General features: G+C 45.2%; 2 protein-coding genes across 6 annotated transcripts in view; both read left to right on the top strand.

Moving 5' to 3' along the window:
* Nucleotides 1-3633, top strand: part of LOC130368152 (disintegrin and metalloproteinase domain-containing protein 9-like) — a 43360-nt gene extending 39727 nt beyond the window's left edge. For all 3 annotated transcript variants that reach the window (XM_056571513.1, XM_056571512.1, XM_056571514.1), the window contains one exon: nt 3477-3633. In XM_056571513.1, coding sequence (XP_056427488.1) covers nt 3477-3571 — 95 coding nt within the window. In that variant the 3' untranslated portion in view covers nt 3572-3633. The remainder of the gene's footprint in view (nt 1-3476) is intronic.
* Nucleotides 3634-10421: 6788 nt separating this feature from the next.
* The window catches only part of DUSP11 (dual specificity phosphatase 11), a 33874-nt gene continuing 21086 nt past the window's right edge, over nt 10422-23209 (top strand). The window contains exons 1-5 of one of the 3 annotated variants that reach the window (XM_056571509.1): nt 10422-10608; nt 13356-13431; nt 13524-13655; nt 18575-18698; nt 19434-19494. In XM_056571509.1, coding sequence (XP_056427484.1) covers nt 10487-10608; nt 13356-13431; nt 13524-13655; nt 18575-18698; nt 19434-19494 — 515 coding nt within the window. In that variant the 5' untranslated portion in view covers nt 10422-10486. The remainder of the gene's footprint in view (nt 10609-13355; nt 13432-13523; nt 13656-18574; nt 18699-19433; nt 19495-23209) is intronic. The other 2 variants (XM_056571508.1, XM_056571507.1) reach the window with 2 other exon arrangements.

The following is a 23209-nucleotide window of genomic DNA, read 5'->3' as shown; positions in this document are numbered from 1 at the left end:
TATATCCAGGAGAACCTCCAGAAGGGTTTCATCTAAAAATCCTCCTCCCCTGCCGATGCTGGATTCTTCTTTGTCAGGAAGAAGGATGGTTCTCTCCGTCCTTGTATAGATTACCGGGGATTAAACAAAATCAAGATCAAGAATCGCTATCCTCTACATTTTTATCTCTGAACTATTTGATTGTCTACAGGGTGCCAAGATTTTCTCTGAATTGGATTTGCGGGGAGCATACAATCTCATTTGAATACGTGAAGGAGACGAATGGAAGATGGCCTTTAATATCCGTGATAGACTCTTTGAGTATCTCGTGTTGCCTTTTGGCCTTTTGTAATGCACCTGCTGTCTTCCAGGGATTCGTTAATGACATCTTCCATGATTTACTTTATACATGTGTAGTGGTATATCTTGATGATATTCTGATTTTCTCGCCCAATTTGGAGAAGCATCAATCTCATGTCCGACAGGTTCTTCAGTGCCTCAGGGATAATCATCTCTATGCAAAGCTTGAGAAATGCCTATTCGAGAGATCAAGTCTTCCATTTCTTGGTTAAATTGTCTCCAACCAAGATTTACAGATGGACCCTGATAAGTTGCCTGCAGTTTTGGACTGGCCTCGACCTACTGGCCTTTGAGTTATACAATGCTTTTTGGGCTTTGCCAATTATTATCGTGAGTTCATTCCACATTTTTCTTCCTTGGTCGCCCCGATTGGGGCTCTCACGAAAAAGAACTGTAATCTCAAGTCCTGCTCTCCAGAAGCCGAAGCGGCCTTCTCTCATTTAAAATCTGCATTTCCCTAGGCTCTGGTCCTCTCAAGACCTGATCCTGAGAAACCCTTCTTTTTGGAGGTAGATGCTTTATCCGTAGTTTTTCGCCTGCAGAAATGAACTACTCTATCGGAGATCAGGAACTCCTCGCTATTAAGCTTTCCTTGGAAGAGTGGCAACATCTATTGGAGGGTTCTTCTCATCCAGTCAGCATGTATACGGATCATAAGAGTCTCTTATACCTTCAGTCTGCTCAGCACCTGAACCCTCGACAGGCTAGATGGTCTCTTTTCTTTTCCAGGTTTAACTTCTTTATTCATTTCCGTCCTGGGGATAAAAATGTCATAGCCGATGCCCTCTCTAGGTCCTCCGTTGTGGTTCGGCTGGATTCCACTCCACGGCATATTGTACCACCTGAGCGTTTGATTTCTGCTGCTCCTGTTGACCTCCAGCATGTTCCACCTGGGAGATCCTTCATGCCACCTCAACTGAGATGTAGAGTTTTGAACTGGGGATATTTTTTTTTACTGACTGGACATTCAGGAGTAAGGAAGTCCTTCCAGTTAATCTCTCGGCATTATTGGTTGCCACACCTAGAACGCAATGTCACAGATTTTGTCCATTCCTGTGTTATCTAGAGGTCCTGGGAGCCGGAAGAGAATATCTTGGAGCAAGACCTGGTCCGAAACTTTTAAAGGCCCAAAAAGAGGGGGAGAGGGGGGTCTAGTACTGTCACAAGTAGCACTGCAGCCAGACATGCTGGTTGCGAGCACGCTCTGGCCCTGTCCTTCCGTGCTGCTCCTGCCGCTGTCCGCATCGCGGGATGATCCTGCATGAACGCCGGGCTGTCACTCTCCTCTCCGCATCTCTGTCCCCTCCACTGTTCCCTGCTGCCTGCACGTGTGCCCCTGCCTTCCTCTTATTTAAAGGGCCAGTGCACTATTGATTGGTGCTTGACTGGTCCTGTGTCTATTTAACCCTACACTTCCTTCCTGTCCTTGCTGGATCTTTGTGCTCACTAGCCCTAGAGAAAGCATTCCAGTTGTGTGTTGTCTAACAGTGTTCCTGACCTCTTGCTCTGTGACCTGATCTTGATCCTGTGCTGCCTGCCCTCTGACTTCCGAGCTTTGCTCCTGACCATGCTCCTGTGCCGCCTGCCCTGACTTCTTGCGTGTCCAGACCACGAGTTTGCCTCATCTTACTTGTGCCATGTAACACCTCAGCAGCCTGTGTGGACGAGTCGTATCAGGGGTAGCAACCTGGGTGCCGCCTGCCACAGTAAGTCCATCCTGCTTTGTGGAGGGCTCTGGTGAAAACCAGTGGCACCTTAGACTCCGCTCCCTGGTACGGCCAATGCCATCATCCACACGGGTTCTACGGATTCACTGTTCCACTGCCGTTTCATATCTATGAATAGAGGGGGCGTGGTGTGACGTCACTTGGGTCGGGGCGTTATGTCACTTCTCCAGTCCCGGAAACCCGGAGGTTTCCGAAACTGGAGACTCAGCCCCGCATAGAATGTGGGTGCTGCAGGAAGATCATGGGGGTACCAGCAGAGGGCCCCCCACGATCAGACATATTATCCCCTATCCTTTGGACAGGGGATAAGATGTTTTTGCCTGGAATATCCCTTTAATATACTTGTTGATTAATTATTAAAAACTCAATAAAAATATTTGAAAAAAAAAATTCTCAACCTTGATATGTTTTTAAAGTGATCGAAAAAACGACCACTAAGTGGCTCTGTTCCCTGACACAAGTCAAACAGTTAGTTTGGTCTCTCCAACTCCTCCACTGGCAGGAGACCAAACTCAGGAAGTGTGTGCGGGGCATGGAGAGGCACAGCTCTCGCAGGCTTCAGTGACATTGCCCCTGCTGGGAAACACCCACTTTCTCCTGCCGGGAGCTCACACAATGTGAGAAAGGGGAAAGGTATGATACAGAGCTTTTTAAAGCTCAGGAAAAAATGTTAAGGGCATAATCAAAACGGTAAAGGAAGAGAGTGTACATAAAAGAATATAAACTATAACAAGAGGACATATTTTTTTATAAGAGGGACAAAGGTTTCTGCAGTAATATCAGGAAGTATTACTTTACTGAGAGAGTAATGGATGCATGGAATAGCCTTCCTGCATACAGTAAGTGGTAGATACAATGAAGGCACATACAGTGAAGGAGTTTAAGCATGCATGGGATGGCATCAGGCTATCCTTCATATAAGTTAGGACCGAAGACTATTCATAGTGTTAAGAATATTGGGCAGACTAGATGGCCAAATGGTTCTTATCTGCCGACACATTCTTTGGTTTTATGTTTCTATGCCCAAACAGTGCTTACTGTGTAAAGCAAAGTAAGGAAACAAGTGACACGGAAAACGGAAACACCTAGTTGTTATTTATTCATAAATTTTCAGGATAAATAACTGAGGAACAACAGAATGCAAAGTTTAAAGAAAGTATGCGCTAGAAAAAGTATTTTCAAGGCAAATCCAAGTATTTCCCATATTAGATATGCCCTTTTTATTAATCCGATGTGCCTGTGTATGCCAGCTCAATCTTCGGATTCTTATATAGTGTAATTTAACATTGAGATACAGTGCGGTGCTGAACAACTGCCGGACTATTTAGGCTTTCCGGATGATTGGATGTTAAATTAGTGTAATTTAAATATAGCTTATTAGTTTCTAATTTTTTTTCTTCTGTTTTGCAGCTTCCAGTGCCATTAAGCTCTGGGGTGGTCCAATGTTAACCCTTGCTTGCCTTCATATCCTGGCTTCAGCACATTTTACAGTATTTAACATGTGACTTTTTAGACTGCAGCAACATTTGTACCTTCCAACAAATATAGTAAAACAAATAAAAATCCATTAATGGTGTTTTACATTTGTGTCTATAAATTGGCATAACATTGAGCTGTAACTGAAGTGATAACCATAAACTGTCTTTTTGGTATGTTTTCTTTTAGCCAGAATAGTAACCTGTGCGACACAAACGCGAAGACTGTTAAAGATGATTCACCTAATCCTGCAGTGCGCCTGTAATAATGTCAAATGTTTTCACCCCACCCAGCGTCCTCATTGTGCCAACCACTGTGCCCAGCCAAAAAGTTCCTATAAGCAACTACTGTAGTTCTCCTATAGCACCCCTACTAATATCAACCACACCTTAAAGTCGTATTCCCACCATTAAAACATTTACCACTATCCACAAGGGACAAGTTCCTGATCATGGGTGAGTCCAATCTCAGGGACCCCCCAAGCTCTTCATAGCAGGGCTGTTACGCCGAGCGCTCCGGGTCCCCGTTCCTCCCCGGAGCGCTCGCCTCATCTTCGTTGTTGCAGCGCCCCGGTCAGATCCACTGACCGGGTGCGCTGCGGTCCCGCCTTCAGCCGGGATGCGATTCGCGATGCGGATAGCGCCCGCTCGCGATGCGCACCCCGGCCCCCGTACCTGACTCGCTCTCCCTCGGTCCTGTCCCGGCGCGCGCGGCCCCGCTCCCTAGGGCGCGCGCGCGCCGGGTCTCTGCAATTTAAAGGGCCAGTGCACCAATGACGGTGCCTGGCCCAATCTTCCCATTAGCTTAATTGGCTCCCACCTGTGCACTTCCCTATATATCCTCACTTCCCTTGCACTTCCTTGCCGGATCTTGTTGCACTTGTGCCTAGTGAAAGCGTTCCCTTGTCTGTTCCTAGTCCGTGTTCCTGACCTCCTGCCGTTGCCCCTGACTACGATCCTTGCCGCCTGCCCCCGACCTTCTGCTACGTCCGACCTTGCTTCTGCCTACTCCCTTGTACCACGCCTATCTTCAGCATCTTCAGCAGCCAGAGAGGTGAGCCGTTGCTAGTGGATACGACCTGGTCACTACCGCCGCAGCAAGACCATCCCGCTTTGCGGCGGGCTCTGGTGAAAACCTGTAGTGGCTTAGAACCGGTCCACTAGCGCGGTCCTCGCCATCCCTCTCTGACACAGAGGATCCACTACCTGCCAGCCGGCATCGTGACAGTAGATCCGGCCATGGATCCCGCTGAAGTTCCTCTGCCAGTTGTCGCTGACCTCACCACGGTGGCCGCCCAGCAAGCCCGACAGATCGCCCTTCTAACCCGTCAGCTGTCGGAAATGTCCACCATTTCGCACCAACTTCAGTCGCAACTTCTCCAGCAATCTTCTCCTCCGCCAGCTCCTGCACCTCCTCCGCAGCGAGTGGCCACTCCTAGCCTCCGCCTGTCCTTGCCGGACAAATTTAATGGGGACTCTAAGTATTGCCGTGGCTTTCTTTCGCAATGTTCCCAGCACTTGGAGATGATGTCGGACCAGTTTCCTACTGAAAGGTCTAAGGTGGCTTTCGTGTTCTGCCTTCTGTCTGGAAAAGCCCTGTCATGGGCCGCACCGCTCTGGGACCGCAATGACCCCGTCACTGCCTCTGTACACTCCTTCTTCTCGGAAATTCGAAGTGTCTTTGAGGAACCTGCCCGAGCTTCTTCAGCCGAGATTGCCCTGCTGAACCTGGCCCAGGGTGTTTCTTCCGTTGGCGAGTACGCCATTCTGTTCCGTGCTCTTGCTTACGAGTTGTCCTGGAATAGTGAGATTCTCTGCGCGACCTTTAAAAAAGGCCTATCCAGCAACATTAAAGATGTTCTGGCCGCACGAGAGACTCCTGCTGACCTACATGAACTCATTCATCTAGCCACTCGCATTGACATGCGTTCTTCCGGATGGCGTCTGGAGCTCCGCCTGGATATGGACTTTGTTCGCACGAAGCGTTTTTTCTCTCCGGCTCCTCTCTCCTCTGGTCCTCTGCAGTCTGTTCCTGTGCTTCCCGCCGCGGAGGCTATGCAAGTTGACCGGTCTTGCTTGACACCTCAAGAGAGGACACGACGCCGCATGGAGAATCTTTGCCTGTACTATGCCGGTACCGAACACTTCCTGAAGGATTGTCCTATCCGTCCTCCCCGCCTGGAAAGACGTACGCTGACTCCGCACAAAGGTGACACAGTTCTTGATGTCAACTCTGCTTCTCCACGCCTTACTGTGCCTGTGCGGATATCTGCCTCTACCTTCTCCTTCTCTACTTTGCTCTTCTTGGATTCCGGATCTGCAGGAAAAATTTTTTTGGCCTCTCTCATCAACAGGTTCTTCGTTCCTGTGACCAGTCTCGCCAGACCCCTCTACATCTATTGTTTTTACAATAAAAGATTGGACTGTCTCGTACGTTTCCACACAGAACCCCTCCTAATTTGCATCGGACCTCATCTCGGAAAAATTGAGTTTTTTTTCCTCAGGTTCTTTGGCCCCAAGAAGAGGGGGAGACCCAAGGGGGGGGGTACTGTTACGCCGAGCGCTCCGGGTCCCCGTTCCTCCCCGGAGCGCTCGCCTCATCTTCGTTGTTGCAGCGCCCCGGTCAGATCCACTGACCGGGTGCGCTGCGGTCCCGCCTTCAGCCGGGATGCGATTCGCGATGCGGATAGCGCCCGCTCGCGATGCGCACCCCGGCCCCCGTACCTGACTCGCTCTCCCTCGGTCCTGTCCCGGCGCGCGCGGCCCCGCTCCCTAGGGCGCGCGCGCGCCGGGTCTCTGCAATTTAAAGGGCCAGTGCACCAATGACGGTGCCTGGCCCAATCTTCCCATTAGCTTAATTGGCTCCCACCTGTGCACTTCCCTATATATCCTCACTTCCCTTGCACTTCCTTGCCGGATCTTGTTGCACTTGTGCCTAGTGAAAGCGTTCCCTTGTCTGTTCCTAGTCCGTGTTCCTGACCTCCTGCCGTTGCCCCTGACTACGATCCTTGCCGCCTGCCCCCGACCTTCTGCTACGTCCGACCTTGCTTCTGCCTACTCCCTTGTACCACGCCTATCTTCAGCATCTTCAGCAGCCAGAGAGGTGAGCCGTTGCTAGTGGATACGACCTGGTCACTACCGCCGCAGCAAGACCATCCCGCTTTGCGGCGGGCTCTGGTGAAAACCTGTAGTGGCTTAGAACCGGTCCACTAGCGCGGTCCTCGCCATCCCTCTCTGACACAGAGGATCCACTACCTGCCAGCCGGCATCGTGACAAGGGCCCTGACTATCCTCGTTCTATGCAGTGGTGTGTTGGCACACAATCTATGCATTATCTATGAGAGTTCCAGAGGTATCTTAATCAGCGCACGCGCCATGCTTTCGGTTTTGGAATGCCAGTGTTACCTGAGTATAGCTCATTACACTTGGCATAGAGAAGTTGAGAGGCACTAATGCAGCAAAGCTCAACCCGTACTGACTGGAGTGGATTGTGTGGAGAGAGAAGAACCAGGGAGCCATAAGTACATGGTGGTGCTCAGACAACAAATAGTATAGTGGCAAATAATACAATGGTATAGTAAAGTATACTATTGTACCTGGGTACAGCACTCGAGTACCTAGGGTGTTCCCAGTGACAAGACATGGAGCATGTCAATGAGGAAACAACATTGTTACAGGTGAAAAACTAAACTAAATTCGCCTGGCTATGGCAGCAAAGGGTTAAGAAAACCCAATCTACAATCCTGGCATGTTTACTATGGGGTAATCTGTCATTATTAAGTGTACACTGCGGCTTGTTCTTTTGGGGGAGGAGGGGGGGCCTCTGTCACTATTATGTGTACACTGAGGATTGTTCTTTTATTGGGCACTGTCACTATTATGTGTACACAGCAGTTTTTTCTCTTATGGGGGCACTGTCACTATTATATGTACACAGCAGTTTTTTCTCTTATGGGGCACTGTCACTATTATATGTATACAGCAGTTTTTTCTCTTATGGGGGCACTGTCACTATTATGTGTACACTGCGGTTTGTTCTCTTATGGGGGCACTGTCACTATTATATGTATACAGCAGTTTTTTCTCTTATGGGGGCACTGTCACTATTATGTGTACACTGCGGTTTGTTCTCTTATGGGGGCACTGTCACTATTATGTGTACACTGTGGTTTGTTCTCTTATGGGGGCACTGTCACTATTATGTGTACACCGTGGTTTGTTCTCTACTGGGGGCACTGTCACTATTATGTGTACACTGTGGTTTGTTCTCTATTGGGGGCACTGTCACTATTATGTGTACACTGTGGTTTGTTCTCTATTGGGGGCACTGTCACTATTATGTGTACACTGTGGTTTCTTCTCTTATGGGTCACTGTCACTATTATGTGTACACTGTGGTTTGTTCTCTATTGGGGCACTGTCACTATTATGTATACACTGTGGTTTGTTCTCTTATGGGGCACTGTCACTATTATGTGTACACTGTGGTTTTTTATCTATTGGGGCACTGTCACTATTATGTGTACACTGTGGTTTGTTCTCTTATGGGGGCACTGTCACTATTATGTTTACACTGTGGTTTGTTCTCTATTGGGGGCACTGTCACTATTATGTGTACACTGTGGTTTGTTCTCTATTGGGGGCACTGTCACTATTATGTGTACACCGTGGTTTGTTCTCTATTGGGGGCACTGTCACTATTATGTGTACACTGTGGTTTCTTCTCTTATGGGGCACTGTCACTATTATGTGTACACTGTGGTTTGTTCTCTATTGGGGGCACTGTCACTATTATGTGTACACTGTGGTTTGTTCTCTATTGGGGCACTGTCACTATTATGTGTACACTGTGGTTTGTTCTCTTATGGGGGCACTGTCACTATTATGTGTACACTGTGGTTTGTTCTCTATTGGGGCACTGTCACTATTATGTGTACACTCTGGTTTGTTTTCTTATGGGGGCACTGTCACTATTATGTGTACACTGTGGTTTCTTCTCTGTTGGGGGCACTGTCACTATTATGTGTACACTGTGGTTTGTTCTCTATTGGGGCACTGTCACTATTATGTGTACACTGTGGTGTGTTCTCTGATGGGGGCACTGCCACTATTATGTGTACACTGTGGTTTCTTCTCTGTTGGGGGCACTGTCACTATTATGTGTACACTGTGGTTTGTTCTCTTATGGGGGCACTGTCACTATTATGTGTACACTGTGGTTTGTTCTCTTATGGGGGCACTGTCACTATTATGTGTACACTGTGGTGTGTTCTCTATTGGGGGCACTGTCACTATTATGTGTACACTGTGGTTTGTTCTCTTATGGGGGCACTGTCACTATTATGTGTACACTGTGGTGTGTTCTCTATTGGGGCACTGTCACTATTATGTGTACACTGTGGTTTGTTCTCTATTGGGGGCACTGTCACTATTATGTGTACACTGTGGTTTGTTCTCTATTGGGGGCACTGTCACTATTATGTGTACACTGTGGTGTGTTCTCTATTGGGGCACTGTCACTATTATGTGTACACTGTGGTTTGTTCTCTATTGGGGGCACTGTCACTATTATGTGTACACTGTGGTGTGTTCTCTATTGGGGCACTGTCACTATTATGTGTACACTGTGGTTTGTTCTCTTATGGGGGCACTGTCACTATTATGTGTACACTGTGGTTTGTTCTCTATTGGGGGCACTGTCACTATTATGTGTACACTGTGGTTTGTTCTCTATTGGGGCACTGTCACTATTATGTGTACACTGTGGTTTGTTCTCTATTGGGGGCACTGTCACTATTATGTGTACACTGTGGTTTGTTCTCTATGGGGGGCACTGTCACTATTATGTGTACACTGTGGTTTGTTCTCTTATGGGGGCACTGTCACTATTATGTGTACACTGAGGTGTGTTCTCTATTTGGGCACTGTCACTATTATGTGTACACTGTGGTGTGTTCTCTATTGGGGCACTGTCACTATTATGTGTACACTGTGGTTTGTTCTCTTATGGGGGCACTGTCACTATTATGTGTACACTGTGGTTTGTTCTCTTATGGGGGCACTGTCACTATTATGTGTACACTGTGGTTTGTTCTCTTATGGGGGCACTGTCACCATTATATGTACACTGTGGTTTGTTCTCTATTGGGGCACTGTCACTATTATGTGTACACTGTGGTTTGTTCTCTTATGGGTCACTGTCACTATTATGTGTACACTGTGGTTTGTTCTCTTATGGGGGCACTGTCACTATTATATGTACACTGTGGTTTGTTCTCTATTTGGGCACTGTCACTATTATGTGTACACTGTGGTGTGTTCTCTATTGGGGGCACTGTCACTATTATGTGTACACTGTGGTTTGTTCTCTATTTGGGCACTGTCACTATTATGTGTACACTGTGGTTTGTTCTCTATTGGGGCACTGTCACTATTATGTGTACACTGTGGTTTGTTCTCTATTTGGGCACTGTCACTATTATGTGTACACTGTGGTTTGTTCTCTATTGGGGCACTGTCACTATTATGTGTACACTGTGGTTTGTTCTCTATTTGGGCACTGTCACTATTATGTGTACACTGTGGTTTGTTCTCTATTGGGGCCCTCTGTCACTATTATATGTACACTGAAGCAATTTTGGCGTTGCCACCATTATGAATATACCATAGATAAGCCAATGTTTCCCAACCAGGGTTCCTCCAGCTGTTGCACAACTATAACTCCGAGCATGCCCGAACAGCCAAAGGCTGTCCAGGCATGCTGGGAGTTGTAGTTTTGAAATAACTCGAGGCAGCCTAGTCAGGAAACACTGAGATCACATGACCTATTATATACAGTATAAGGAAGGTTATGCCCAAAACAAATATGGCAGCCGACCGGCCAGCGCGCTTACGTCATCATCGTGCGCCCCGCCGGTGACGTGGCCTCGGTATGGCGTGGTCCGGATGGCAGTGTGCTTCTTACTACTGAACTTTCGAGTTTCGTTTCTCCGGGTCCCGGTCTCCACCTATCATCACGTTTGCATCCGGTCTGCAGCCATGAAGTCCAAGAACTCCTTACCGGACCGGTGAGAGCTGGGGGTATACCGGGGACCCCATGGTGGAGTAATGGAGGGGGGGGGGGGTCTACAATAGGTGTTCCCAACCATGGCGCCTCCAGCTGTTGCTAAACTACAACTCCCAGCATGCACGGACAGCCTTTGGCTGTCCGGGCATGCTGGGAGTTGTAGTTTTGCAACAGCTGAAGACACCCTGCTTGGGATAAACCACTATAAGGATCCATGTGTGAGACTCCTGTCTCATCCTGGTTATGTTTCCCATGATTCCTTGGGAGACCATAGCAAGTGCTGTCACCTGTAGAACTATGTTCACACACAGTGGAAATGGTTTATTTCACCATTCATGTATATATGATTTATTTCCTTTTTTTTTTTTTTTTGTAACGTTCAACTTGACTGGGTTCTTTATTGCCGCATTGGTCAGCGATTGCACCTTCTGTACGATTTGGCTGAACCATATAAAGTTGCACAAGTTTGGTGGGATTTACTGTCACATGACACGTAGCTGTTTACCCCATAGCCCAGTGGTCTTTAAACAGTGGACCTCCAGCTGTTGTAGAGCTACAACTCCCAGCATGCCTGTATGGCCAACAGCTATCCTTGTATGCTGGGAGTTGTCATTTCACAACAGCTGGAGGCACACAGTTTGGAGACCACTGGTCAAGTAAGGTTACTATGCAAAATGCAAATTCCATATGAATTCTATTTACTGTAATAAGAAGCCCGTGGGATTCCTGCAGTTATGAAACCTGTAATAAACGGGATGTATGTGCAGCCTACAGTGGGATGTAGGGATGTCCCAGTACTGTTTGTGTATGAGTAGAAGATGCAGGATAATGGAGTGAACAAGTAAGAGGCCTTGGCACATGTAATGAGTGATTTATTTATTTATTTATTTTTTTAATGGTCTGAAAAGGCGGGGCCGTAAGTACAAGTGCTTGTGTAAATGTCAGATTTCTGCACCGGTATCGCAATCGGTATATCTCAAGTGGTTCCACATGAGGGGTTGTCTAAGGCCAGGTTTACACTAGGGCCATTCCATTCGGAACATTCATTTTTTTGGCAGAATCTGCCCTGAAAAGCCCAGGATTGCACTATAGTCCAGGGCTTCACAAATTTGTTATGAATGTAGTGCACGTCACATAACCTTGATCAGTCATTATTAGTGTCCCCTTATTTCTCCCCTGTGTCACAGTCATTAGTGTCCCCTTATTTCTCCCCTGTGTCACAGTCATTAGTGTCCCCTTATTTCTCCCCTGTGTCAGAGTCATTAGTGTCCCCTTATTTCTCCCCTGTGTCACGGTCATTAGTGTCCCCTTATTTCTCCCCTGTGTCACGGTCATTAGTGTCCCCTTATTTCTCCCTGTGTCACAGTCATTAGTGTCCCCTTATTTCTCCCTGTGTCACAGTCATTAGTGTCCCCTTATTTCTCCCTGTGTCACAGTCATTAGTGTCCCCTTATTTCTCCCTGTGTCACGGTCATTAGTGTCCCCTTATTTCCCCCCTCTGTTACAGTCATTAGTGTCCCCTTATTCCCCTCCCCCCCCTCCCCCCCCCCCCCCCCCCCTGCTATGGAAATTCTGCCTTCTGCAAAATTTAAAGACCTGTCTTTTTAAATTTAGCGGAATTACGGGCTGAATCCCATTGAACTCAATGGGGCTTGAATTTTTGTTTCAGAATTCTGTGTTTAGGAAATTCAGCCGGATTTCTGTGGTATCGTTCCTCCAAATCCCCATCCCGTGCTGCAATCAATTCATTTAAATGAGCCGAACTGAGACTCCGGTCCGCTCATTTTTGCACCGTATTAGTTTTATTGTCCCTCTCCTCTCCTCCCAGTTCACTGCCCCATAATGATAAACCACCCCCTGAGTACTGAGTATTTTCTGCTCAGTCTCAGTCAGATTTACAGTAGGTAAAAGAAATCCCGGCACACACGAGTAGATGCAAATCACCTGGGGTGTTTATTTACAGCTAGGCATAGCATGACAATGTAGCGACACGCAGGACGCGTTTCGGCCAGCTCGTGGCCTTCATCAACTGATCCACTGATGAAGGCCACGAGCTGGCAGAAACGCGTCCTGTGTGTCGCTACATTGTCATGCTATGCTATGCCATGTTGTAAATAAACACCCCAGGTGATTTGCATCTACTCGTGTGTGGCTGGATTTCTTCTACCCACCATATGCTGACTGGTCCACGAGCACCACATCACGGGACGAGTGCCGACTCCTTCTACTTCTACTTTCAGTCAGATTTATAGACCGGCAAGGGATGTTACCCAGCAGATGTGACCTGATCTGAAGCCATACAGGGGAGAACTTCCCCCCTCACCCTGCTACAAACAGCCCAGAGCAGTACAGAGTGAGATGAGCTATGATTGGCTAGGGCTGCACCCCCCCCCCCCCCCCCCAGCACTCCAGACTGCATTTCCTGTGTTTGGATTTCTGCCAGGTCAGCAGGAGTCCAAAGTCTGTGCAAGATATGGGGGGGGGGGGGGGAAATGTGCTCTGGACAAGTGGGGAAGACACCTAGTGGCAGCTTTTTTAAACACAAATAAAACATAGAAAACTTAATTTTTTTAAACAAAGTATATTAGTAAGATGTTTTATTTACCATAAGGAGTGCAAAAACTACTTTTAATAAGAGTGCCATTTAAAAGATTTTTTGCCCTTATACTGAGCAAAATAAAGGTTTTCCAAACTAAACCCCTTGAAATGATATAAAGCATAAATCTTAACCTCTTTCTTCTCTTACAGGTGGAAGGAGTACATTCCCATAGGAAAACGTATCCCGGGAACACGTTTTATTTGTTTTAAAGTTCCTTTAAAGAATGTAAGCTTAGAGCCTTGCAAAAAGCTGTTGTCATGAGCCATGTTGACGGTGTTGCTGTATGGCACTGAGTGTCTTGTACCGTTCACTTCCAGGTGTTTGATAATAAGCTGGCACCTTGGCAGCGATTCTCCCCCTCAAATCTTGTTCAGGAAGTTAGGAAACAAAATGAAGAACTTGGAATGGTTGTGGATCTAACCTGCACCAAGCGCTACTATTCCCCACAGGTACAAGGGAACTTTCCTGGGGTCAATGCAGAGCTGTCAGTCTTTCTTATAATACTCTCATTTTGTTTGGTATAAGAATGGGCAAAAAGTTGATCAACATAGCTAAGTCCCTCATGAGCAAGACATCCCAACAGTATGAAGGGCCAGACAGCAGCTTAGGTAGCGTATGTTCACACGGCAGAATGTCTGTGCAAAATTCCACCGGAATATTCCTCACGGACATTCTGCTGCAGCAGAGTCGAGTTGATTTCAATGGGTTTTTGCAGCACTGTGCACACGGTGGAGTTTTCCGATTCTGACATCTGCAGAAGGAATAGACGTCTATTCTTTCTGCAGATATTTCTTGGAAATGCATTGCCGTCTATGTGATGGCGCATTTCTGAGCGGTCCTAGTTCGCGCCAGGTTTTCAAATGTGCGGACATTCTGACCATTTTCCTACTGTGTGAACATACCCTTACATTGGTGTGTAACCTCCTCTCTGACCGCATGGAACTACTTAGTTGCTTACTGTTTCTTAATATTGTACATAGAGTGGAGGCTAAGAATATAGGAGACAACATATATACAAGACAACTGTCAGGAGCTGATAGTTGTCTTGTATTGTACAGGCAAATAGATGCGTAACCTCCTCTCTCTGTTTAGGAGCCAAATACATTTAGGGGGAGATATATCAAAATCTGTCCAGAGGTAAAGTTGCTGAGTTGCCCATAGCAACCAATCAGATCGCTTCTTTCATTTTTTGAAAAGGCCTCCAAAAAATAAGTGATCTGATTGGTTGCTCTGGGCAACACAGCAACTTTTCCTCTGGACAGGTTTTATTAATTCTCCCCCTTAGTTGTTAAAAAGGAATCTGTCATTAGTGTCGGTGTCGCCTGCACTATGCCCGTCGCTGTCACCTGCACTATGCACGTCGGTGTAACTAATAGTGCAGGTGACACTCATTACATATCCATTTTCCTGCCCCTGTGACACCTTTCTCGCCAGCAGAGGTGTCTTCCGAAATGCTGGCTCAGTTACAAACACCCATGCACACTTCCGGGCTACACCAGAAAGTGGTGAGCGGACATTGCTTACACAGGCAAAGATGGCTGCTTCACCCACACTGGAAGCCTATATGAACTGTTAGTGTGGATGACACTGAGATTCCCTTTGAATTGTCACTTTTGACATATCTGGGTGCAGAGATCCCCACTGATCACTAGAACTAGCTTGTAGAAGCCCCCAGCAAAGCTCTTCTCTCCCTGTTTCTCTCCTAGCTCCAGGCCGATAGACATTCTATAGAATTTATCGTTAGAAAGAAAAAACTGCTCAGCTAAGCACTTCTTCCCCCCTCATTCTAGCAATCAGTGGGGTCTGCACACCCTGACCTCTACAGTTTAAAACTTCACATTTGAAAAAATAAAAAAACTTAAGTGATAGTGACACAATAAATATAACTATTAAATATTATCAGTCCTTTTTTGATTCCCCATGTTCTGCTTCTTATAGCTGGTAGTCGAATAGACACAGGAACGTTTTTGGCTTTTCACATATAGCAAAGTTATTCAGTTACAGTCTAGGGGTCCCCGTAATCAGCTGACTGTTTTTAATATTCAAGCAGTTTATGATCTTAGTACAGCACAGATCCTGTCAGGATTAAGCTCTAGACATGTAATGTTTCCCATACAAGCTCTTCCACAGTGATAGACAAAGGTATGCTGACCATAAACAGGGCCGACCATGGCCAAAAGGGCTCTCTTTCGGCATTCTCCAGCACAAGGCATCTTAATATATTGTTAGCAGCTTTCCCAGAATATACACTAAACTTAGGGCCAAAAACGAGGTGTCAGTAGGCCCTTACAGAGAACATACATTCTAACAAGATGCCATACTCTCCCATGTGTGATCATGCTTACCCAGAGAGGCGAAACTGCAGTCTGAAAGAGATGGGGCTTCTCATGTTGTATTGTCATTGTATAATAAGATCATCTCTATGAAGTGTCATATTATGCTGTATTATATTTCTGTTCTAGGCACCATCTACAGTGCCTTGCTATAGTATTCACCCCCCCCCCCCCCCCCCTTGACTTTTTTCCCGTATTTTGGTGCCTCCCAACCAGGAATTAACATGGATTGTTTGAGGATTTTGATCATTTAATTTACAGGACATACCCACAACTTTAAAGATGTTGTTTTTTTTGTTTTTTTTCCTTGTGAAGAAAACAACAAATCGGACAAAATAACAAAGTCTATGGGGGAGATTTATCAAAACCTGTCCAGAGGAAAAGTTGCCCATAGCAACCAATCAGCTCGCTTCTTTCATTTTTTAACAAGGCCTCTGCAAAATGAAAGAAGCGATCTGATTGGTTGCTATGGGCAACTTGTCAACTTTTCCTTTGCACAGGATTTGATAAATCTTCCCCAATGTGCATAACAATTCACCCCCTAAAGTCAATACTCTGTAGAGCCACCTTTTGCAGCAATCATAGTGTGAGGTGTTAAGGCTCACTAAACCCCTTGGCACGTTCCTTGAGGAATATAGTTCCCAAAATAGTATGCCATGTGTGTTTTTGTTTTTTTTGGCTGTTCTGACACCATGGGGGCTTCCTAAATGCGACATGGTCCCCAAAAACCATGACAGCAAAATTTGTTTTAAAAAATCCCACAGTTGCTCTTTCCCTCTTGAGCCATGTTGTGAGCCCGCAGAGCACTTTATGTCAACATATTAGGTATTTCCATACTCGAGAGTAATTGGGCTACAAATGTTGGGGGGCTATTTCTCCATAGGCCACAAAATGAAAAAAAATGGGACTACAAGAACATGTTAGTGTAAAAAATTGAGATTTTGATTTTTCTCCTCCACTTTGCTGCTATTCTTGTGAAACTCTTAAAGGGTTAACAAACTTTCTGAATGTCATTTTGAATACTTTGAGGGGTGCAGTTTCTATCATGGGGTCATTTATGTGGTGTTTCTCACAGAAAGCCCTTCAAATCTACTTCAAACTTAACTGGTCCCTGAAAAATTCAGATTTTGAAATTTTCATGAAAATTTAGAAAATTGCTGCTGTACTTTGAAGCCCTCTAATGTCTCCAAAAAGTAAAAACATGTCAACTTTATGATTCTATATATGAATCAGTATATAATTTATTTGGAATATTCATTTTCCTTACAAGCAGAGAGTTTCAAAATTTTTATGAAATTTTGGGATTTTTCACCAAGAAATTATGCAAGTATCGACTAAAATTTACCACATACATAAAGTAGAATATGTCACGAAAAAACAGTCTCGGAATTGGAATGAAAAGTAAAAGCATCCCAGAGTTATTAATGCTTAAATTGATAGTGTTCAGATTAGCAAAAAACGCTCGGGTCCTTAAGGTGAAAATGGGCTTGGTCCTTAAGGGGTTAATAACTGAAAAGTTCAATTTTAGTCTGATCAGACCAGAGCACCTTCTTCCATACATTTTGGGAGTCTCCCACATGCCTTTTTGCAAACTCACAATGTGCCTTTTTGTTTTTAGTGGAAAGTAATAGCTTTCTTCTGGCCACTGCCATAAAGCCCAACTCTATGGAGTGTACGGCTTATTGTCATCCTATGTACAGATACTCCAGTCTCTGCTGTGGAACTCTGCAGCTCCTCCAGGGTTACATTAGGTCTCTGTGCTGCCTCTCTGATTAATGCCCTCCTTGCCCGGTCCGTGATTTTGGTGGGCGTCCATCTCTTGGCAGGTTTGCTGCCGTTCTTTCTATTTGGTTATGATAGATTTGATGCTGCTCCTGGGGATCATCAAAGATTTGGGTATTTTTTGATAACCTAATCCTGACTTGTACTTCTCAACAACATTGTCCCTTACTTGTTTGGAGAGCTCCTTGGTCTTCATGGCAGTGTTTGGTTACTGATACCTCTTCCTTAGGTGTTGCAGCCTCTGGAGCCTTTCAAAATAGGTGTCTATATGTAATGACAGATCATGTGACACTTAGATTGCACACAGGTGGACATCATGTCACTAATTATGTGACTTCTGAAAGTAATTGGTTACACCAGAGCTTTTTATGGGCTTCCTAATAAAGGGGGTGAATACATACGCAAATGCCAATTTTCTGATTTCCATTTCTAAACAATACATTTTTTATTTTTTTCATTTCACTTCACCAACTTAGACTATTGTGTTCTGATCTATCACATAAAATTCAGATTAACAAAACATTGAACTTAAATGGTACATCTCATCAAATAAACTTTTGATATATTTTAGATTAATGAATGTTGAATAACTTTCCAATAGCATGTTAATGAAAAATATGCTTCTTTCTATTGTATTTTTCCCGATCAGTCCTGTCAGCAAGCATTTCGGACTCATGCTGGAGTCCTAAACACTCAGAGCTGCCAGCCTGCTTTGTTCACAGCCAAACAGGCTGTGAACAAAGCAGGCTGGCAGCTCTGAGTGTCCTCCTTTGTGAACAAAGCAGACTGGCAGCTCGTAGTGTTTAGGACTCCAGCATGAGTCTGAAATGCTTACTGCCAGGACTGGTAGGGAGACCCCTAGTGGTCATTTCTTCAAAGTGAAAAATTTAATGGAAAGAAGCATATTTTTTAATAACATGCAATTGTGAAGTCATTCTGCATACATTAATCTATAATATATCAAACGTTTTTTTGATGAGAGGTACTCTTTAAGGCTGTAATGTACCAAAATACTAAAAAAAAGTCAAGGGGGGTCAATACTTTTGAAGGCACTGTATAAGAGAGAATATGTTGATCATGGTTTTTAAGGCTCCACTTGGTTGCTGTCACAACACTGCCAAAAAAGGGTTGTGGGGTGATATATATATATATATATATATATATATATATATATAGCCTTCTGTCCGATCCATTATTTGTGCCCCTTTGTAGATATAATGTAGCGTTCTAATGGTCTTCATCTTCTATTATAGGAATTTCCTAATACTATAACTTATTGTAAGATCTTTACCATTGGCCATGAAGTGCCTAGTGATGCAGTTATCGCCCAGTTTAAAAATGCTGTGAAAGAATACCTAAGCGAGAATGAAGGGAATGGTAAGTTCTGCTCTGTACATACACTACCTAACTGGGTTAGTATTACAGCCTGTGGGCGCGGAGTTACAGTATTACCACTCAGATCCTTATATGTGCCCATGTTTTCTGCTTCAAGAACATCAACTTCAAGAACTGACCACTTTTTTGTAAGATCACATGTTACGGAAACAGTGTAGTTCACAGGGCTTTACTGTTTGAGAGCCTTTTAAAGTTAACTTTTTTTTATATATATCAACTGGCTCCAGAAAGTTAAACCGATTTGTAAATGACTTCTATTAAACAATCTTAATCCTGTCAGTACTTATGAGCTTCTGAAGTTAAGGTTGTTCTTTTCTATCTAAATCCTCTCTGATGACACGTGTCTCGGGAAACGCCCAGTTTAGAAGAGGTTTGCTTTGGGGATTTGCTTCTAAACTGCGCGTTTCCCAAGACAGGTGTCATCAGAGAGGATTTAGACAGAAAAGAACAACCTTAACTTCATAAGCTAATAAGTACTGAAAGGATTAAGATTTTTTAATAGAAGTAATTTACAAATCTGTTTAACTTTCTGGAGCCAGTTGATATATATAAAAAAGTTTTTTTTCCTGGATAACCCCTTTAATAGGAGTTATGCAATTGCATAACTCACGGCTTCGGCTGTTTTCAGTTCCCGACCACCTCCAGGGGAGAGATGGGAGTACTTAGTTCCTTCCTAGAATGAATAATGAATTGATGTTTTTTTTTTCTCTTTCACAGATAAACTTGTTGGTGTTCATTGTACTCATGGATTGAACAGGACTGGATATTTAGTTTGCAGGTGAGAAGACCTTTTTCTGTAGTGGAGAGAAGTTTTATTTATTAATTTTTTCCCGAAAAAATTGAAGTTTTCAGAAAAATTTTGATGAATATCACAGGGTACTTGTGCATAGAAAAGTGGGAACATCTACTTAGGGCGCAGGAATCAAGGAGGATCGGACAAATGGTGAAATAGGAATGGTACTTTATGGTAAAAACGTGCAACGCACTGGATAAGCGTTTCTAGCCCGGACCGGGCTCTTCATCAGGCACAATTAAAGGTTATATATATTTGTTAGGGGTGTGAATCGCCAAGAATTTGGCGATACGATTCGAATCGCGATACCAGTGTGGCGATTCGATATATCACGATATATTGCGATACCGTCTAGGTGACGATACATCACGATATATCCCGATACATCGCCCACCTGGGAGCATTCATAGATCCCAATAGACGCCGCTGTCAGCTTTGACAGCGGCGATCTAGTAGTCCGGTGCACACTTTTCTCATTTTATCCCGTCCGGGCTGCAAAATAAAAGAAAATGCACTTTATCTTACCTGCCAACGAGCCCCCGGAGCTCCGGTACAGGTGTTAGGTCCCCGGGCTGTATTCTTCTTACTTCCTGTTAGCCCGGCACGTCACACAGAGCTTCAGCCTATCACCAGCAGAGGCGGGACATCGCTGCGGCCAGTGATAGGCTGAAGCTCCGTGTGACGTGCCGGGCTAATAGGAAGTAAGAAGAATACAGCCCGGGGACCGAACACCTGTACCGGAGCTCCAGGGGCTCGTTGGCAGGTAAGAGAAAGTGCATTTTCTTTTATTTTGCAGCCCGGACGGGATAACATGAGAAAAGTGTGCACCAGAGTACTCCTTTAATAGCCAGCCGCGGCGATCGCCGCATGCTGGCTATTAGCGGCGGCCCCAGGCTACTGAAATCAGCGAGGGTCGCATAGTACGGAGCGGGCACGAGTCGGAGCCTGCTCCATACACCCAGAGCGACGCCGTGTCAGATCCGGCCTGCCCGGCTCCACAAATGTGGAACTTTTATCTCCTGATGCCCAGGACATGCTGTTCCGGGCGTCAGGATATAAAAATTCCACATCCCTAAAAGAATCGATTCAAAAATGTTTTGAATCGATTCAGTATCGGCAAATGAAAAAATCGTGATTATCGCGAGAATCGATTTTTTTTCTTACATCCCATATATATATATATCTATCTATCTATCTATCTACCTATATATATTATATCTCTATCAAGTGGACACTGATTGTAAAAAAAAAAAAAAAAGACTTCCGGGTTGATGCTCGGTGACGTCAACACACATTGTTACTTAAGAGGCAAAAAGTTATAAAAACAATCAAAACTTACTACACACCATTAAAAACTTGCTTCATTAAAAGATACTTCATCATTCATAAAGCTTCAAGAAAAAGCATAAGCTTCAGTGATAGAGATCACTGGAGTGATACGATCCCTGCTGACAGCGCGGGGAGAGATGCTCTGCACTGTATCTGACCCCGGTCAGTGAAGAGCACAGCGCTGCAGGAAGTACAGCTGTGGCTGATAGTACCGGAGAGAGATGATCTGTGCAGGGTAAGATGCTCTGCATGGTAATTGACAGGAGCAATCCGTGCATGATACAGTGCTATAATTCAGTAAATATGCAGACGGACTGGGTTGGTGCATCCACTCGTAATGTAGATAAAGGTGTAGATCAGTGGTCTTCAACCTGCGGACCTCCAGATGTTGCAAAACTACAGCTCCCAGCATGCCCGGACAGCCAACGGCTGTCCGGGCATGCTGGGAGTTGTAGTTTTGCAACATCTGGAGGTCCGCAGGTTGAAGACCACTGGTGTAGATACTCCGACATAATCGACAGGAGAGCGCGTCGCATTCAGGAAAATACAGTTACCACTTTCTGTACAAGAGGGAGCTGGTCTCTGGAGGGTGAAATGCTCTGCACTGTGTTTTAACACAGCGATCCATGCACAATGTAGCACTGTGGTTCCATGCAAGGAAGGTAGTTCTTGTAGAAGAGCATACGATTGTCTGGAGGCACCATGTAACATACGATTTAACTGGAGGCACCATGTGTTAAAAACAATACATGGCCGCGGCGCAACCTGAACCCCGCTACCCGAACCCCCCCCCCCCCCCCCCCCCCCAGACATACCAGGACAGTGCAGCGACGGGCAGGACAGCAGCGACGGGAGGCGGGGCCGGCATGCAAGGCCAGGGAGCAGGGGAGCCAATGCGCGCTTCTTCTGTTCTCAGCGCTCGCTCCCGCCAGTTTGATTGACAGGCGGGAGCAAGCACCGCAGTGAGTGAATTCCGACTCATTGCCAGGATTCAATGAGTCGAAATTCACTAGTGATGTCACTGCCGAATGCATTCGGCCACTAGGAGGGCGACCCCTAGTGGCCGAATTTAAAAGTGATTTTAAACTGTTTTAGATATGTTGTAGTACTTAAGTACTACAACATATAGATTTTTTTTATTTCATGACAGTGCCCATTTAATTTATACATCCAATACATTTCTAATCGTTTTAATTGTTCGAACCTATTATTGACCTGTGGTGGAACAAAGTCAATAGGGGTAATGCAGATGTGATTGGTGGCATTGGGATGCTGGATAGTGCAGTGTTTTGAGACCCCATGAAGCAGAAACTTCCTTTTGATATTTAATCTGTGCTGGTTCAGTCTCAAATGCAGTTTACGGATGGTTCGACCGATATATTGGAGAGGACAATTCTGACATTTGATCAGATAAATGACAAAATTAGTCTGACAGGTAAGATGAAACTTAATGCCAAATTTCTCTTTAGTCCCCATAGATGAGAATTGTCACTCCATGGGTAATCTGGTAGCTGTGCAGGCATCTAGCTTTTTTGCACTTAAAACTGCCCTTGGGTAATGGATTCCCAAAGAGGTCACATTGTGTGGATTTTTTGGGAATTTTGCCACCTGATCTGGCTGGGGGCCAGAATGCTTTTAAGAGAAGGACCTTTCCTGTAAGTGAACTTGGGTTGATTCGGGAGGACGGATTTTAAATAGTTGGCCTCCTGCAAAATATGCCAATGGTTTTGTATAATGGTCTTGATGATTTTTGTGTTATTACTGTAAGTCGTGAGGAAGTTGCTTGAGAACTCTGAATGGGTTGTATTCGGAGTCATGTTTTTTGTTTTTTTTACCCCTCAGGCAGGCAGTTCGAGACTGTGCCTTGGCTCAGTTGTAGGCATGCCTGAGGACCTTGTCTGGATAATGCTTCTCACAGAAGCGGTCTTGGAGTATTTTGGATTGTTGTTGGAATATGTGATGATCAGTGCAATTATTTTGAATACGCTGGTTTTAGCTGTAGGGCCATTTTTTTTTAATGAGCACTATGGAAATCTAAGTAACTGTTGGCATCCACTTTCTTAACTAGCCACACTATCCATCAATGCTACTCAATCTGCCCCTGGCAGAGACTGCAATGATGACACCCCTACAAACAGTATTATCATGGAAGGACAGAATCCATCTGGCCCCTATTGTCCGCCCATTCAGACGACCTCAGATAATTAGAATTATTTTTTAGTGTTGAGTCCTCCCAAATCCCGAGGGATTCCAGAACTCTTTCTGCCACAGAGCATCAAAAGAAAAAAAAGACGAGGAAAAAGAGGCACACGTGGCGGCCAAAAAGGAAAATTGCACAACAAAAAGACAAATCAATAAAGAAGGAATCCAT

This window comes from Hyla sarda, chromosome 4, assembly GCF_029499605.1.
Source record: "Hyla sarda isolate aHylSar1 chromosome 4, aHylSar1.hap1, whole genome shotgun sequence".
NCBI classification, from domain to species: Eukaryota; Metazoa; Chordata; class Amphibia; order Anura; family Hylidae; genus Hyla; species Hyla sarda.
Note: the sequence above shows the minus strand (reverse complement) of the source record. Positions and strands in the feature narration are given on the sequence as shown.